The following is a 19,213-nucleotide window of genomic DNA, read 5'->3' on the forward strand; positions in this document are numbered from 1 at the left end:
TGAATATGCATGAAAGAAATTTGCATATAATGAAGGCAGTGTGCGCAAATCAAGTTCATACATATTCATTGTGGATATCCTGAAAACCTGAATGGAAAGGGTACTCCAGGACCGGACTTGGGAAACACAGGTATATAACATCAGAGTATGAAAAGTAAACAAAGTTTGCTTCATAAAGATTCATTGAAGGTGTCTGTGGGAATGATGGCTCCCCTGGCCTATCTGCTATATAAAGCCTAGTAGAACAGTCCCTCACAGTGAGGGCAGGCCCTGCATTCCATGAGCAGCCATTACATCTTCTATTCATGCCACAGGGTGATTTTGAGCTGGCTACTCCTATTCTGTTTAACTGCTGTCAGGTTGTTTTGTAAAGCTGTGGCTTAGTTGAGAGAGCTGTAAGTGAGCCTTGGTACTTACCTGAAGTTCAGAATAATGGGAAGGATAAGGAACTTTGATTTGACCACAGTGTGGAAGGAAGCTTTGAAATAAGACTCTGGTGTTAACAGCCAGGGGTGGAGGACAGGACTGTAACACTGAAGTGAAGTAAAATCCTGTCTAAGGGGTGATGGCTGCTTTTATCTAAGACTCTCAACTCCTAGTAGAGGGCTCAAGTTGAAGAGAACAGCAATTGCAGGGCCCCCTGCCCCACATAGCCCCGCCCCACATAGCCCCGCCCCCTGTTGACAAGATGCATTTTAAACATTTTTTTTTATTTCAAATACAGTGGTGGAAATAAGTATTTGATCCCTTGCTGATTTTGTAAGTTTGCCCACTGACAAAGACATGAGCAGCCCATAATTGAAGGGTAGGTTATTGGTAACAGTGAGAGATAGCACATCACAAATTAAATCCGGAAAATCACATTGTGGAAAGTATATGAATTTATTTGCATTCTGCAGAGGGAAATAAGTATTTGATCCCCCACCAACCAGTAAGAGATCTGGCCCCTACAGACCAGGTAGATGCTCCAAATCAACTCGTTACCTGCATGACAGACAGCTGTCGGCAATGGTCACCTGTATGAAAGACACCTGTCCACAGACTCAGTGAATCAGTCAGACTCTAACCTCTACAAAATGGCCAAGAGCAAGGAGCTGTCTAAGGATGTCAGGGACAAGATCATACACCTGCACAAGGCTGGAATGGGCTACAAAACCATCAGTAAGACGCTGGGCGAGAAGGAGACAACTGTTGGTGCCATAGTAAGAAAATGGAAGAAGTACAAAATGACTGTCAATCGACAAAGATCTGGGGCTCCACGCAAAATCTCACCTCGTGGGGTATCCTTGATCATGAGGAAGGTTAGAAATCAGCCTACAACTACAAGGGGGGAACTTGTCAATGATCTCAAGGCAGCTGGGACCACTGTCACCACGAAAACCATTGGTAACACATTACGACATAACGGATTGCAATCCTGCAGTGCCCGCAAGGTCCCCCTGCTCCGGAAGGCACATGTGACGGCCCGTCTGAAGTTTGCCAGTGAACACCTGGATGATGCCGAGAGTGATTGGGAGAAGGTGCTGTGGTCAGATGAGACAAAAATTGAGCTCTTTGGCATGAACTCAACTCGCCGTGTTTGGAGGAAGAGAAATGCTGCCTATGACCCAAAGAACACCGTCCCCACTGTCAAGCATGGAGGTGGAAATGTTATGTTTTGGGGGTGTTTCTCTGCTAAGGGCACAGGACTACTTCACCGCATCAATGGGAGAATGGATGGGGCCATGTACCGTACAATTCTGAGTGACAACCTCCTTCCCTCCGCCAGGGCCTTAAAATGGGTCGTGGCTGGGTCTTCCAGCACGACAATGACCCAAAACATACAGCCAAGGCAACAAAGGAGTGGCTCAGGAAGAAGCACATTAGGGTCATGGAGTGGCCTAGCCAGTCACCAGACCTTAATCCCATTGAAAACTTATGGAGGGAGCTGAAGCTGCGAGTTGCCAAGCGACAGCCCAGAACTCTTAATGATTTAGAGATGATCTGCAAAGAGGAGTGGACCAAAATTCCTCCTGACATGTGTGCAAACCTCATCATCAACTACAGAAGACGTCTGACCGCTGTGCTTGCCAACAAGGGTTTTGCCACCAAGTATTAGGTCTTGTTTGCCAGAGGGATTAAATACTTATTTCCCTCTGCAGAATGCAAATAAATTCATATACTTTCCACAATGTGATTTTCCGGATTTAATTTGTGATGTGCTATCTCTCACTGTTACCAATAACCTACCCTTCAATTATGGGCTGCTCATGTCTTTGTCAGTGGGCAAACTTACAAAATCAGCAAGGGATCAAATACTTATTTCCACCACTGTAAAGACAAATCAAGCAAAACTTGTACAGAAAAACGAATTCAAATATGCACAATGCTATCATTGGAAACTTTTGGGTTCAAAAAGCAAAAGCATGTACTTTTAAGGATTAGATAAATTAATTAAAACAAATCCGCTTAATATGTAATACTTGGCAGCAATAATGAAATAGTAATTGAATATTCACATGGCTGCCTGAGCCAACAGTCTCGGCAGCCATTTTTGAAGAGCGATGCGGCAACAAGGCATCAGCGCCGGCAGCGGGCAGGAAAGACTGGGGATCTTTCCTGCTCTGAAGACTCCACTACACCACCAGGGTGGCCTCGGGTATGTGCTGGGAGGGCACCCTGCAGCTCGGGGGAGGGGAGGCAAGAAGTCAAATCTTGGCAGTGGTAGGGAGCAGGAGGGAGGCGTGGGGCTCTGTGCGACCACTCCTCTTGCCCCTGCCTAAGACCGGCCCTGGAAGAGCGTGTTAGTAGAAGCTAACTGGAGTGGATTTGCATTTAGAATGGTTAATTTGCATATCCTGGGAAGCCGGCTAACTGAGTATTGTACAACTGACCCACACAATCCCCAGTGGAGGGTTCAGTTCAAGAGTGCTTGCTAAAGTGTTTGTTACAAGAAGAATACCCCTTCAGAGTAATTAAAGAATAGCCCGTGAGAGAAGATTTTGCCTTCTGAGTGGTTCATTTACATATCCTGTGAAGCCTGTTTGTTAAGGGGTATTCCCCAGGAGGATCACCAGGTGGAGCAAGGAGGGTAACAGAGCTGTGACCTGTTACCAGGGAAGGTTTCAGAGAAGGAATGTTGGATGAAATGACAGATGTCTTATGATTATTCACCCTGAGTAAAGGGGAGCCGTGCAGATTGACTGAAAGAGAAATAAAGCACTTGAAAAATAACGTTTCTATGGATTCTTTTCTTGTGAAAGAATTCAGGCTCCCTAGTGCCTCCTGTTGAGAAGGAGAGAATGCTATATGGTCACCTCCTGTTAAAGGAGAGGAGGAGCCTATTGGAGTTTCCATCACATTTCCCTGGATGAAGGGAAGTGTTGGCAGGAGAAATGTCACTTCCTGTTGAAAGGGGTGAAGGCAGGGGCGTAGCCACGGGTGGGCCTGGATGGGCCCAGGCCCACCCACTTTCCCTCCAGGCCCGCCCACGTTGCTCGCTCGCTGCCTTTTCTCCGGCGTCCAGCTGGAACGGAAATTCTTGTCTTCCCCGCCGGTGCTGCCTCGGTCCCTGCATTCTTTTCTTTGATCGGCGCCGGCAGCGCTGCCATTCACACAGGCAGCTCCGCCCCCCTCTGCCGCGTCCATCCGGCCCTCTCTGATGCACTTCCTGTTTACGTAGGAGGGCCGGATAGACGCGGCAGAGGGGAGCAGAGCTGCCTGTGTGAATGGCAGCGCTGCCGGCGACAATCGAAGGAAAGAATGCAGGGACCAAAGCTAGAAGAAAATCGCTGCTGCCAGCTAACTCAGAAGGGGCCAAGAGAGGAGCTGGGCGTTCAGTTGTTTGGTGACTAGTGAGTGGGAAAGCCGGTGATGCTGCATATGGGGGGGGGGGGGGGGGTTGGAGAGAAGATAAAATTGTTGGGCTGCTTGGGCATGGGAGTGAAGGGGAGGGAAAGAAAAGATGCTACACAGGGGGTGTAGGAGTGAGGGAAATTGTTAGGGAGGGGAGGGAGAGATGCAGGGGGGTGTAGGAGAGGGAGACATGCATGGGAGAGTAGAAGAAAGGGGATCATTATTGGGATATGAGGGGAGAGAGAGGGATAATTGCTGGATGTAGGGTAGGATGGGGAGGGAAGGAGGGGTGAATGACAAAAGAAAGAGAAATGTTGGACCTGGGAGGGAGGGGAGGAAAAGGTACTGCACAGGGGAGAAAGGGATGAAGGAGAAATGTTACATGGTGGTGGGAGAGATGCTGCAAAGGGGAAACAGATGTTAGACTTGGGATGCAAGGGTGAGAGAGAAGAGGAAACGAGGGAACAATGTTGAACATGAGGGTGGATGAGGGGGAAGAAGGAGGGAGATGTAGGATCCAGGGGTAGAAGACAGTGAGGGAGAAATGCTGGAATGCGGGTGGGAGGGAAGAGGGGGAAAAATGCTGGCCCCTGGGGGAAGGGGCAAGAGGAAAGAGAGAAAGGATGGGAAGATGCTAGGAGGGGATAGAGGGTGGAGAGAGGAGAAAGAGGGAGCAGATGCTGGGCTAGAAGGGTTGGAAGGAGGCAGACACTGGGATGGTGGAACCATGTGGAAGACCAAGGGGGGTGGTAAGGAAATGAATGAGAGGATGATAGTGATTACGGGGAGTAGATTGAAGATGGAAGGCTGGAGAAGGAATGAGATGGGGAATAGGAGAGCTAGTGGGTGAAAGAAGGAGATGGAAATCTGATAGGTATCTGAAAAGTAAAAAGGAAAAGGATTAGAAGATGAAATTTGAGTGGACAGAGAGCAGGAAAGAAAAAAAAAAGATAGGAAAGAGCTAAAATGAAACAAACATCAATATGTCAGTGTAGTGAGGGAATGGAATGAGAGTGGAGAAAAGACAAATGAATAGCAGCTGCCTGAAGGAGAATTAACAGAAAGACAGGAAAGTGGAAAAGAGAAACTTGAACCAACATAATGGAAAAATAAAATGGCCAGACAACAAAGGTAGAAAAGACATTTTATTTTGAATTTATTAACTGAAATTTGTTAGCTTGAGAAATGTGCATAGCGGATATCATTTTATTGTGTTCAGTAGAAAAAAGAAATACATTTCTGATTTTATTTCTCCACTGTAACATGCCGAGGTTCCGAGTTCAATTTTTGTCTACATATTTTTATTTCTAATTTGTAATCCCTTGTTCTGTATTTGGTGAGAGTCTGGGCCCTAGCATGTCTAACACTAGTCCTGACCCTTGCTGTAGCTGGTGGGGATCCCCAACCTACATCAGCTAAGGACCTCCTCTAAAAGCAGCCAAAACTCCCTTCTACTAAGCTTGGCAGATGGCGGCAACATCCTTGAGCCACCGATAACTAAGCATGCATGGGGTACCAGCATCAGTGTCTCAAAGCATTGTTGCTACTGCTGCCTTCCAAGCTTGGTAAAAGGGATTTCTGGCTGTCTTTGGAGGAAGTTTTCAGCTGACAGAGCTTGGGGATCTTTATGAGCTAAAGTATATTTTGAATTGGGAGGTGCCGGGGGAGATGTGGAGAGTGCGGGAAGGAAGGGGGCAGGGACAGAGAGAAAATTTTGTGCCCACCCACTTTGGGCTCAGGCCCACCCAAAATTGGCTGTCTGGCTACGCCACTGGGTGAAGGTTACACTAAGTAAGAATTTGTTCTGAAGTCTTGTAACTAACTGGTGTATCAATTCCCAAGAATGCTCTGTTGTTTCTTATTGTGAGCCACCTTGAACTTTTGAGGTATTGGCGGTTGATAAACGTGATTTGAAACGTAATGTAATGGTGCTACTCTATAATGGACACTTGGCATGGAGTGCTCTTTATAGAATAGGGCTTACTGCCAATTTTTGCCAGCACTGATTTTTGAGCGTCATTTACTGAATCTACTTCTTAATACCCATAGGTTTGGGATCACCTAATGGGAGACTGGTCCCAACCAGCTCGCCCACCTAAGCTACAGCTTTTCAAAGCAACCTGAGAGCAGTTAAACAGAATGGGAGTAGCTAGCTCAAAGCCACCCCATAGGGGCAAGAATCAGAACTGAGCCATGAAGCAAAGTTGACTGTAACTTGATAATCCAACCTGCAGTCTCAGCACTGCTATCATCAGACTGAAAGAAGGTTAAAGCTGCAGGGTCTCTGTAAGGGTATAACAAACCTCAGAAAGAAAAACTAAGCACGCAGCTAAACTGAGGAAGATGTTGCTGGCACCTTACTGACTATCCAGTTTGCTGAGGAATGAGTTTGAGGACAAGAGGTCCGTTACATCAGATGCATCACAGAGCTGTTCTCACAGACAGTGATGAGTCTCAGGAAAGCAGCTGGGCAGCCGCACAATATTTACTCACAGCTGGATCTTTAGTACAACAGGAGAAGGGCACACCGCACCGCTCTCGACTTGTGTTGCTGTCTGTGCAGTTGAAGTAAATATTGAGGTTCCAGTCATTGGCTCCAAAGGCACCACAGCACTGCCACTAGGATAAACAACAAAGGTTAGAAAAGTGCAGACAATGCACAGTAACAGGACTAATAAAAGCACATCGGTACCAGCTTTAATTGTACACCACCCCATTAAGAATCACAGCACACTGCCAGGGGCGGACTGACCGGTCAGGCAACCAGGCAGTGCCCCAGGGCCCAGAGGCTCTGCCCGGATGCCCGTTGCACACTACAGACCTCCCTAGTCCTGCTGGTGATCTAGTGGCCTCTGCAGGGGGAAACATGTTCTTTCCTGCCAGTTGTGCTGCCGCTACTCCCCCTGCCCGGCACCATCGTACTTTAAAAATGGCAGCCGAGACTCCCTGCAGAAGTCTCGCGCGATTGTCGAGACCCGCAAGACTACCGCATGAAGTCTCGACCGCCATTTTGAAAACACGGCGGTGCCGGCAGGCGAGGGAATAGCAGCAGCACAGCGGGCATGAAAAAACATGTTCCTCCCCTTCCCCTACCCGCAGAGACCACTAGACCACCAGGGCCCTTCAGGTAGAACCAGGGTAGCAGGGGTGTCGGCTGCAGCGGTAGGGGGTGTCAGGCAGTGGCCAGGCAGGGGGCCCAGATCACTCTGTCCTCCCCTGCACACTGCAAAGCATTTTCAAGTTCTCCTAAGAGTTTTATTTTGTAGGGTATTTTTTTAAAATAATTCATGCCTAATCCCAAAAGTGGTCAAAATATTTATGTCACTATTCAGACTCTGTGGTTGGCATTTCATTTAAACTCTAGCTGTGGCATTTAAAGTTATAACCGAATCTTCTATACTGTCCGCTATCCAAATACTGACACTATATATCCAGATTCCAGCAATATTCCACACCATTAGCAGATAACCAACATAAGACAGCTTTTTTTGAAGTGTCATGCTGCCCCAGCCCTGTGTTCCATGAAGCTACATCACAACAAGCTCTGACTCTAAAGTTACCCCTGACCATCAGTTTTTTTCATGGAGAGAGATATCCTTCATGGCTTTGTTCAGTTGCTCAGAGTATGAGTCATGGTAACTGTATTGTACCAACCCATGGTGATGTTTGTGCAGATGGTCCTTCGATTGATACCATTTGAAAGATTGTCAAAATTACATGCTAGAGATGTGCAAATGGCAAAGCTCCCTCTAGAAGTTCACCTTCAGGTTTTTCTGTCCAGTAGAACTTGCAGCTTGCACCAACTTCTACCAGATCCAACTCCTGTGAGAGCTGAGGCTCACTTAGTGTTCCTAAGTCAAGCTATATTTCTTGAGTATCCTGCTAAGTAGGACACTGTATATTTCTAGTTTTGAGTCATTATCAATCAATGTATGCCAGCCCATGTAGCAACATTTACACTGTGTTGATGGTAATATATGCTCTCAGACCAACAGTTAAAGCCAAGATAGAACAGCGAGAAACCTATACCTCTTCCCAGCATGGCCTGGGTTTTGACTGCTTTATTGCTGATCTAAAAATCCAAATACTTATCTGGTTGCCAGCTCCACCCTGGATCGCCCTGGCACTACCCAGAAAAGGACCAGCTGATTTAAGCAACAACAGTTGCTCAAAATGGCTCCGATTAAAAATGGGGATGGGTGGACTCATTTAAAATTGAATCTGAACTCCAGGTGAGCTTAGCAGGTTCAAACTATGGTGGCAATCATAGTGCATAGTCTGAGGTCCTTGGACCTACACTGGTCCTATAGGGCCTAGGGCTTCAGATATTTCCCTCCTCCCTGTGACTGGAAATAAAACATATAAGTAGAAGAACCACAGCACTGTCTGTGCCACATAACCAGAGGAACCACAGAATTGTCTGTACTACAGAGAGAGGAAGAGAAGCTATGCCTCTCCTCCAGCAGGAGGGAAAGGAACCACAGTGACAAGCTGTGCTGATGAGCCACTTAAAAAGAGCAAAATAGACAACAGTAGCCAGCTGGCTCAATGAGAAAACATTTGCAGAAAAGGCTCTTGGGCCCAAACAAAAAAAAAAAAAAAAAAAAACTGGGTTCAGAATAGCAACTACTGCCCACATGGAAACAGGTAAGAGGTGACTCCTCAGATCATTATCATCATCATCTCAGATAGACCAACTCTGAACCCGACCCTACATCCCAAGAAATAAGAACCATCGCTCAAAGAAAATACACAGTGGTAATATGCCTTGACAGCCAAATTTCCCCTTTCCTATTGTACATAGCATTTAGCTTGTTTGTTTGTAACTGTCTTTGTGAAACTTTTCTGGACATACTTTTGCCTCTGCATATATCTGTAAATGTCCTTGTAGCACTTCTCTCCATTTCAGAACACCTATAATGTAGAAATACCTCTAAAGAGGGAACATTTCATTCTAGGTTTTTCTATCATAATCACATATTAAACATTAATCTGAATTCAAGCGATTAGTTTTAGAAATTCCATTTTTGCTTTTGCTTGTACTACACATAAAGCTGCAGTACTGGTTCCACTTACTGATTCTTGGACTTCTCCCACAGCTGGCTGGATTGTTTCCAGTTCCTGGTAATACTGTGTGTGTCTCTCAGAGAGTGAAAACCATAGAGCTTTGGTTCTTTTCTAACTGGTTGTAATGAGAACATTTTAAATGGCTAAATGATCAGAAGATGCCATGAAGGGGTTCATGTTTTAATGCGTCTTACCAAGCATCCAGTCAAGAGGTTCCCTGATGGGCTGTGCACATCCTAATTCAGGGTAGGGGAGAGGGGGCTTCTGGGTATAACAGAACTGTGTTTTTAATATTACCTCTAAAACATACTGGGTTTTCAGCTGAATCTTCTCCTAAATCTAGCTGAAGGCAAATCACCAACTCTCTAGAAAAAAACAATTGTGAGGCACCTGACCTGATTCTCCCCCTATCAAGAAAAAAGAGGTGTATGTTGGGGGGGGGGGGGGGGGGCGGTTTGACAGTATTTATACTATCTGGGGATTTTCCCCTATTGTTATATCTCCATCTCCCCTTCACAGCATCTGAAGACTCAGGAAGTGGAAGTCCTGATACAGGAACCTTCTGCCTGGCAGCACACAGCACTTACCATCTGAATTACTGGGCTTTTTTGCAAAGATTGCTGGCCTCTCCCTCCTGATTTATAGATCATGTTGTGTGAGGGGGGCCTAAAAGCCTTCCATAGAATCCCATCTCTTTTCCAGCAAAAACTGAAGCACAAACCCCCTCATTTTATAACTTGGCGCTTACTATTAGGTAGAACACAAAAAGGGGTGGGAATGACCAATGCAGTGAACCACGATAAAAAAAAACAAGTTCTTTATTATTATATACAACATAATGTGTGGAGCACACGTAATGACACTTGATTGTAGATACAGGCAAAGCAGATATAATAAAGACACTTGCTTGGAGATGGCCTCCTCACGGTCCATGTTTTGGCTAGCACGCCTTCGTCAGGAATCCAATTCCACAACAGGCTTGTAAATGCACAAGTGTTTAAACCGCACTGTATACAGCACATAAAGCTTCTTCACCTTGATACTCTGGAATGTGATCGCAACAAAGATACATCCTCGTTCACTGCGTTGTTCATTCCCACCCCTCTTTGCATGCTAGTTCTTACTGCGTGGAATTGCTTGGTTTTCCCCTTTTCTTGGTGGGCCAAGTACGTGCGTAGTCTACAGACCTCTGAGGCACCAATAATTGGCATTTACATGTGTAGATCAGGGCCACCAGAGGCAGAGGAGGGCCTGGGGCAGGGCTGCTGCAGCCCCATCCCCACTCGGGACACAGACATCGTCCTCCTACTAGGGATGCAGCTGCTGCCACCGTCCCTCAATTCAGGCCACCACTGCCCCCCACCCCCCACCTTCCTGCACCAATATGTCTGCTCCTCCCCGGCCTGGGGAAGCCTGGCACCGGAGTCTGTCTCTCTCCTACTCCTCTGTGCTGGGACTGGGTTATTGCATTAACACAATCACCCGGGTCCTGAAAGGAGCGAGAGAGAGTCAGAGCCTGGCGCAGGGCCCCCTTGGAGGCTGGCCCAGGGGAATTTTGCCCCCCCTCCCCTCCTCAGCGACCCTGGTGTAGATGCCAATTCTATACAATAAGCACCAAAGTTGCTTAGCACATAACTATGAGGGGGCACACATGAGATGAATATGGGGTGGGCCATGGGCATGTCGCTAAGCGATGCACGCCACTTATAGCATACTGTCAGTTGTGTGCATTGCATGACACACTTAAGCGAACCAACTCAGACCAGCCATTGACCGTTCATAAGTGAGCATGTCTAAATTTTGGCATGCCAAAGCAGCTTGGTGCTAGTATTCTATAACTGCTTAGGCATTCCTAAGAGCCATTACAGAACTGGTGCTCAGCACACCCCCATTATGGTGCCTACATCTTTATGTCCATTTATAGAATTGCCTTTCATTAAGATAATTTTATAACAGTGTGCCATTCAGCGAGTACCTGACTGGCACCTACTAGTGTCACCGCAGATGAACACCATAGAGCTGGTGCACATGCTCTAATAGTTACAGAATAATGCTTAGGCAGCATATTGGAATTTACACACATGTGCAGGGCCGCCGACAGAGCCAGGCCTGGGGCAGGGATGCCGCAGCCACTGCCGCCCCTCCCACTTGAGCCACAGCTGCTGCCGCTCCCCCCTCCCCACACACACACACTCAGGCTGCTGCTGACCCTGTCCCCTTACCTCCCTACATCTGTTCCTCTCTCAGTCTGCCACTCTCCTGCTCCTGTGTGCCAGGACCCGTGTTATCGCATTAATACAATCACCCAGATCCGTACACCCAGGAGCAGGAGAGAGAGACCAAGGGAACAGAACTTTCTGGCACCGGGTTGGGCCTGGGGAAACTTGTCCCCATTACCCCCTCTCGGCAGCCCTGCATATGTGCATATATGCTGGTATTTTACGTATCTAACCAGTGAGTAATTGTCAACGTCCGCTTTATAGAAATATCTCCAAAGTTTGGAATTCCTGATCCCCCCCCCCCCTCCATCCCCATAATATCATTTTAAAACAAGCTTCTTATTCTTTCCAATCCCATTGTCATGATAGTTAAACAAAAGTCCATGAGGCTTCGAGTGTCTCCTTCTCATTCCTCAATGCCTCCAAACCCTCAGAACAAGCTTACTGTCCTCCCAGTTTGGTGTCTAGGACTGCTCTGACAGCAAAGCCAACGGCATACGTTCTCAGACCAGCAGTGGATACCAAGTCAGGAGGACAAGAAACCTGTACCTCCTTCCCAGTTTGTAGCCCAACAAAGAGGCAAGAAAAAGGAGTGGAGATCAACAGGATGGCCTGGTACAAGAAGTCCAGGAAAGATAGAAAACAAACACCAGTATGGCGAATGAGGATTTATTAGAGAAATGCAAACCCAATGCAGCCACATTTGGTGGATTCCTGTATCAGGGGAATTAAACTCCTGTATCAGGGGTATCATTTCAATATTCCACTAAACAGATCTTGACCAATATAAAAAAATATATGGGTAGACCTCAATCATCTATAGAGATCAAACTGGCTTGATTGGCGGTTGGCAAGATTGCTGGCAAGGAAATCTCAGTTTCGTCTGCATGTAGTCTGGGGCAGGGGCGCAGCCAGACACCCAATTTTGGGTGGGCCTGGGCCCAAGATGGGTGGGCAGAAGAACTCTGCCTTGGCCAACAAGTGATTTGGTCTCTCCCTCGCTCGCCTGCATGCCATATGGTCTCTCAAATATCCCCCTCCCCTGCATACCTTGTAAATAGCAGATTTTCACCTGCAGTGAGCAGCAGCTAATACACACTGCTCATGTTGGCCCCACAGCCTTCCCTCTGATGCAACCTCCTGTTTCCGCATAGGTGGGAATACATCAGAAGGAAGGCTGTGGGGCCAGTGCAAGCAGTATGTATCAATCGATGCTCACTGCAGGCTAAGATCTGCTACTTAAAAGGTATGCAGGCAGGACAGTTGTTGGGAGTTTTCGGCTAGTGGGGCTTGGGGATCCCTGCCAGCCACATCATAGGTATGTTGCTACTGGGTGGGCCTGAGCTACGCCACTGGTCTGGGGGTTTTGGAGGAGTTAGGGAAGACAGATGAGGGCCCAGAGGCACATGAGCTTTTGTTTCAATATTGGGGACAGATTTTGGGAGAAGAGTACCAATAGAATATTTTAAAAATTATATTAGAGGCAAGGGGTGGGATCTGGTGCCGCCCCCTGCCAAACTTTTAACCTCAGCAGGATCCTGAGCATGGCTGTCAGCCCTGATTTTTTTTGTGGGGGGGAATTGGCTTAGGAAGGAGGGAGAATCTTGTTGGAATATGGTAACCTCCCGCAAAATTGTCAACATTGACAGCAGGGAGGGAGATTCTGTGCGATGATGTGCGTAAGGAGAAGCCTGTGGGAGACAGTCAGCTCACTGTATAAATTTAACATCAATGGATTGAAGAAAGGATCTGACAAACCAAATTTAGGCCTGCTGAAAATCAGTGCTAGATACCCCTTTGCAGCCAGTGCTTAAACCCATCCAGATTTTGATCAGCTACATTTAGCCACCTACTGAAATTTCAGGCATCCCTTAATTTATCTGGTTAGCCCAGTGAACTTTGAAAGGCTTTGATCTAGTTGGCTAAGTGCTTATTTAGGGGATCTTTTGCTAAGCTGCGGTAAACACTAACACATGTTTACTGCAGGTAAAAAACCACTACTGCAGGATGCGCTCAGGAGTCCCATGGTAGTTTTGGCATGTGCGCACGTTTCCCATATGCTAAAAAATAAATTTAATTTTTTAGCACTGGGGGCGTAGAGTAAGCGTGTCCAGTGCTTACTGGTTAGCACATAGCGTGTAGATAGCATGTGAGCCCTTATCGCCTAGAAAATAGGTGCAGTTACGGGCTCACGTACTAATGGCCACACGACCTTATTGCAAAAATGGAAAATGTGGCCATTTTATAGCCACACTAAAAGTGGCCTCAGTACGTGGGAAACCCACTCGCTAGTCATAGCGCAGGCTACTTTTTAGCGCAGCTTAGTAAAAGGGCCCCTTAGAGCTACATTGCTCCGAATATCGACCTCCCTGCTTCTAGAAAACACAACTAACAGAAGGAAAGCAGGGAGAAGAAAAAAAGAATTCCTATCACGCTTTTGACAAAATAGGCAAACTACGTATTTCAACGTACATATTCTTGTGTGAAGTCGATTAGGTTTTGTAGATCGATGTCATCTCTGTATGCTCTGATGTTGTTGTTAATGAAGAAATACAGCTGATCCTTGATCCAGTCTTTGAAGACAAAAGCCAGAACTCCAGCAGTGAGCTCCAGGAAGAAAATAATCCCCAGGAACACGGAAAACTGAAAGCCAGAGACAAAACAGATCGATACAGGGAAAGAGCTATTTTTACATTATTACACACTGGTTAAATTTCAAGATGACCTGAGGTCCATCAAGCCCAAATCATGTTCTCACTGCCTATCGGCCCTCTCTGTATGGTAATCCTGATGTAGGAACACAATGCAACTGTACTCAATTCTGCACAGTGATGAAACTTCATCCCAAACCCTAATAAGGTTAGATTTAAGCAGTGGTCTTGATCTAAATTCTTTCTACTTAACTATTGATTTCCTGTCTATCCAGTGCTGTAAAGTTAAAAGTCACCTGCAAGTACGATGGGCATAATTGTTCATCTAATGCGGCTTCTGGTGAAACAAGGCACTTGTTGGGAATTGGTTTTGAATTTGGACATTGCTGCAAAAACATTTAAGCTAAGTTGATACTTGATAGTGTCATGATAATTACTTTGCTGCTCTAGTACATTTACGTTTTGTTGGAGTGAACATACAGAAAAATAATTTTGGACATTGTGAAGCATTGTTTGGCAAATTTGTCTGTCAGTCAGATATGGTTTAATATGGAGGTTTTTTTAAATGCCTATATCAATTTTGGGGGGGCTTTTTTCTCTCTATATTTAATTTTTTTATAATAATTAGAGATACTGGACCAATGGTTGTACTTGCTCTTTTTGAACACCAATTGCTTTTGTCAGAGGGGTCTTTTTAGAATGCTGAGGTCCTTTTCACTTTATTTTTATTCTGATTTGGTTCTTTGTTTGACTGCCTATTTCGTTAATATTTTGGACACATTAGCAAAATTTCTTTTTCACTGGTTGGGGTAGCTGTATTTTCTAACATTAATTTGCCCATTGATTTATAAAAATATGGTGTGTCTCAGCCCTAGAAGCATAGATATTAAACAGCAGTCATATGCAGGCCCTCCAAATTCAGAGTAGTCATTACCTATCTTCTTGCAAAATCTGCATGCTGTGAGAGCAGTGTATAGGTGAGAGTTTTTAAAGTAAGAATTACCACACAACATTTTTTGCATGGCTGGAGAAAAAGTTAACAGGTTTTAGCATGTGTATGTTAATTTAGCAGATTCTCCAGAATTCAGATATGTCTTCTGGAGGAATGTCACATCTGCTTGCTCATTTTTCTTCCTTGTGATTGGGTTGCTTAGGCCTTTGACAATGGAAGACAGATATTTACATTATTTACTCATTTTACAAAAATGTCTGGAAGGGATCGATCTGTGTACAGATGACCAAAATCCTGGGAAGGAAAATGCACCACCAAACACATTGAACAGATCTCTGATTGCTGATCTCTGCCAGTGGCGTACCAAGGGGGGGGGGGGGGGCGGTGGGGGCGGTCCGCCCCGGGTGCATGCCGCTGAGGGGGTGCCGCGGCGTGCGCCTGCTCCAAGTTCGCTAAACTTCATTGCTCGTTCGCTGCAGCTCCCTCTGCCCCGGAACAGGTTACTTCCTGTTTAGCGAACTCGGAGCAGGCGCGTGCCGCGGCACCCCCCCCCAGCAGCGTGAACCCGGGGGGGTGTCATTTCACCGGAGGGGGGGGAAGGTGTCATTTAGCAGGGGGGGGGGCGTGCTGCACCCGGGGGGTGGGGCGCATCAGTGCTCCGCCCCGGGTGCCATCCAGGCCAGGAACGTCACTGATCTCTTCATTTATTTGTTCTTCAGTGTGTTTTCTACATTCAACCCAGTTTATATACTTTTTCAAGAAGGAGTATATATAACAGGTTGAGCAAGCAGAATGAGTAACTTTTAGTCTGCCTAAAACCTAAGCCTATTACAAGAAACATACATAATAAAATTAGACATCATGACTCCATAAATTCAGATGCCGTATATTGCTAATTGTCAATACTATATCATTAAACTATAACAGGTACCATAGCCATAGCAAGAGCATAACAGTTAATAGCTGTAGAACTTCTAAACATACTGTAGCTTGGTGAGCCTAATCCTCCGAACTAGCACAAACCCATCTGGTGAATTTTAGGGTTCAATTGTTCAAACATAAATCCTCTATGAATCTGATCAGATCGTACTATTACTAGCTCCAGTTCTTGTCATGCATTCATCCGCCTTATATTGTATGTCTCCAAACATATGTCAGCATATCTTTACATACTGTATTGAAAACAATGATGTCTGGTTTATTTTATTTTTTGTTACATTTGTACCCCATGCTTTCCCACTCATGGCAGGCTCAATGCGGCTTACATATTGTATACAGGTACTTATTTGTACCTAGGGCAATGGAGGGTTAAGTGACTTGCCCAGAGTCACAAGGAGCTGCCCCTGCCTGAAGTGGGAATCAAACTCAGTTCCTCAGGACCAAAGTCCACCACCCTAACCACTAGGCCACTCCTCCACACTGCTGATGTGTGCACTATGATCCTTGCTACATCGGAGTAATCGTAGTTGACAAAAAAAATAATAAATCAGCACTAAGTTGGAAGAAAACCACTGCACTAATCTGTGCAGTTTATTACATGAGGCCCTACATATGGTCTTTATTAAGCAAACCCCAGTATAAATACGACTCTGGTCTACTCAAAATAAGTCATCAACTTCAAAAAAAACAGCAGTAGACTAGTAAAACTCTCATGAACAACCAAACTGCAGGGCTAAGCCAAACTACCTGGTGAATTACTTAGAACCACCCTGGACACTGAAGGTTGTTGTTTTTTAAATAAACCAATACTTTATAGTCTTTGGCAATCAATAGAGAGACACTGAAATAACTCCCAGATTTGACCTTTCCAGTGGATTTTTTTATGTCCACTGGAGGGCACCAAATTCACAAATTATTTTTACATTTGAAGGGAAAGTCTCTAAACAATTGAAAAGTCTGGCTATGAGTGCTGAAAGGGCTCAGTCTTAACAATCCTGTGTTGTAAACTTTCAGTAGATTGCTTCTAATCATGCAATCCATATAATTTATGGCTATACAATTTCACCAATTTTTTATTTATTTGAAATAGAACATAAAAAAAGATGTGTCTAAAATTTAAATAGCTAAATGGTTGCAACCCCAAATACTGAAAAGCACATAAAAGAGCCCATGCACTAACACTTCTATTTTTTTTTATAGTGTGCTTATTGTTTCCTTCAGAAATACACTTCTACAAAAATGTCTGCAGATATGTGGATAAAAGTATACGCCCATAGCCTGCATGCACACAAGTTTACTGGGACTGACTGGTATGATCACAGGGGAAGAGTTGGTCCAGGGCTTTCATTTATGCTCATACTTTTGAAAATTCAAGCATATGTACAGTGGGGGAAATAAGTATTTGATCCCTTGCTGATTTTGTAAGTTTGCCCACTGACAAAGACATGAGCAGCCCATAATTGAAGGGTAGGTTATTGGTAACAGTGAGAGATAGCACATCACAAATTAAATCCGGAAAATCACATTGTGGAAAGTATATGAATTTATTTGCATTCTGCAGAGGGAAATAAGTATTTGATCCCCCACCAACCAGTAAGAGATCTGGCCCCTACAGACCAGGTAGATGCTCCAAATCAACTCGTTACCTGCATGACAGACAGCTGTCGGCAATGGTCACCTGTATGAAAGACACCTGTCCACAGACTCAGTGAATCAGTCAGACTCTAACCTCTACAAAATGGCCAAGAGCAAGGAGCTGTCTAAGGATGTCAGGGACAAGATCATACACCTGCACAAGGCTGGAATGGGCTACAAAACCATCAGTAAGACGCTGGGCGAGAAGGAGACAACTGTTGGTGCCATAGTAAGAAAATGGAAGAAGTACAAAATGACTGTCAATCGACAAAGATCTGGGGCTCCACGCAAAATCTCACCTCGTGGGGTATCCTTGATCATGAGGAAGGTTAGAAATCAGCCTACAACTACAAGGGGGGAACTTGTCAATGATCTCAAGGCAGCTGGGACCACTGTCACCACGAAAACCATTGGTAACACATTACGACATAACGGATTGCAATCCTGCAGTGCCCGCAAGGTCCCCCTGCTCCGGAAGGCACATGTGACGGCCCGTCTGAAGTTTGCCAGTGAACACCTGGATGATGCCGAGAGTGATTGGGAGAAGGTGCTGTGGTCAGATGAGACAAAAATTGAGCTCTTTGGCATGAACTCAACTCGCCGTGTTTGGAAGAAGAGAAATGCTGCCTATGACCCAAAGAACACCGTCCCCACTGTCAAGCATGGAGGTGGAAATGTTATGTTTTGGGGGTGTTTCTCTGCTAAGGGCACAGGACTACTTCACCGCATCAATGGGAGAATGGATGGGGCCATGTACCGTACAATTCTGAGTGACAACCTCCTTCCCTCCGCCAGGGCCTTAAAAATGGGTCGTGGCTGGGTCTTCCAGCACGACAGTGACCCAAAACATACAGCCAAGGCAACAAAGGAGTGGCTCAGGAAGAAGCACATTAGGGTCATGGAGTGGCCTAGCCAGTCACCAGACCTTAATCCCATTGAAAACTTATGGAGGGAGCTGAAGCTGCGAGTTGCCAAGCGACAGCCCAGAACTCTTAATGATTTAGAGATGATCTGCAAAGAGGAGTGGACCAAAATTCCTCCTGACATGTGTGCAAACCTCATCATCAACTACAGAAGACGCCTGACCGCTGTGCTTGCCAACAAGGGTTTTGCCACCAAGTATTAGGTCTTGTTTGCCAGAGGGATTAAATACTTATTTCCCTCTGCAGAATGCAAATAAATTCATATACTTTCCACAATGTGATTTTCCGGATTTAATTTGTGATGTGCTATCTCTCACTGTTACCAATAACCTACCCTTCAATTATGGGCTGCTCATGTCTTTGTCAGTGGGCAAACTTACAAAATCAGCAAGGGATCAAATACTTATTTCCCCCACTGTATGTACTTTCAACCAGAAAAATTTTGCACCCCAAAGAGCAGGTGGAAATATAAATGTAGGGATTTCCTGGGGATGAGGTGAGGTGCTTTGAGGCTGAAGTTGGAGATTCAACTAAAGCAAAAATATTGGGTGTGGAATTACAAAATCACTAAAGATAAACACAAAGTAAGTAATCCATTCAATGAAAATATGCAATGATCATAAACTAATCATGTCAAAATCTTGTTTAAAAAATGGGAAGGAAAAGCGTCAAAGAGCTCAAAATCAAAAGATTTAAAGAGCTGAAATGATCAAAACGATCTCTCCATCAATGGCAAAAACCTTTCAAAAAATCCTTTTTTATGTTTCTTTTATCACTTTTTATCATTATATTATTATAATACAGTCCTTGCCGTCCTTCAGCTTTCAATGTCCATTATTAGTTATTCTTACAAATATGGAAAAGCACTTATCTCTGAGGGACTCTTATAATCAAGCCAAATTCTTCCAGCTTTCCACACGCCCATGTCCTCAGAGATAAGTGCTTTTCTATTTGTAAGAATAACTAACAATGGACATTGAAAGCTAAGGGACG

General features: G+C 45.3%; 1 protein-coding gene across 3 annotated transcripts in view; it reads right to left on the reverse strand.

The window, feature by feature from the left end:
- TSPAN5 (tetraspanin 5) overlaps positions 1–19,213 on the reverse strand; it is a 220,087-nt gene that overhangs the window by 11,075 nt on the left and 189,799 nt on the right. For all 3 annotated transcript variants that reach the window (XR_003940667.1, XM_030190717.1, XM_030190716.1), the window contains 2 exons: positions 13,593–13,763; positions 6,328–6,453 (listed from right to left, as the gene is read on the reverse strand). Coding sequence is in view for 2 of the 3 variants with exons in the window: in XM_030190717.1 (XP_030046577.1) it covers positions 6,328–6,453; positions 13,593–13,763 (297 nt within the window). In the remaining variant the exon portion in view is untranslated. The remainder of the gene's footprint in view (positions 1–6,327; positions 6,454–13,592; positions 13,764–19,213) is intronic.

The sequence above is a fragment of the Microcaecilia unicolor genome, chromosome 2, assembly GCF_901765095.1.
Source record: "Microcaecilia unicolor chromosome 2, aMicUni1.1, whole genome shotgun sequence".
Lineage (NCBI taxonomy): Eukaryota > Metazoa > Chordata > Amphibia > Gymnophiona > Siphonopidae > Microcaecilia > Microcaecilia unicolor.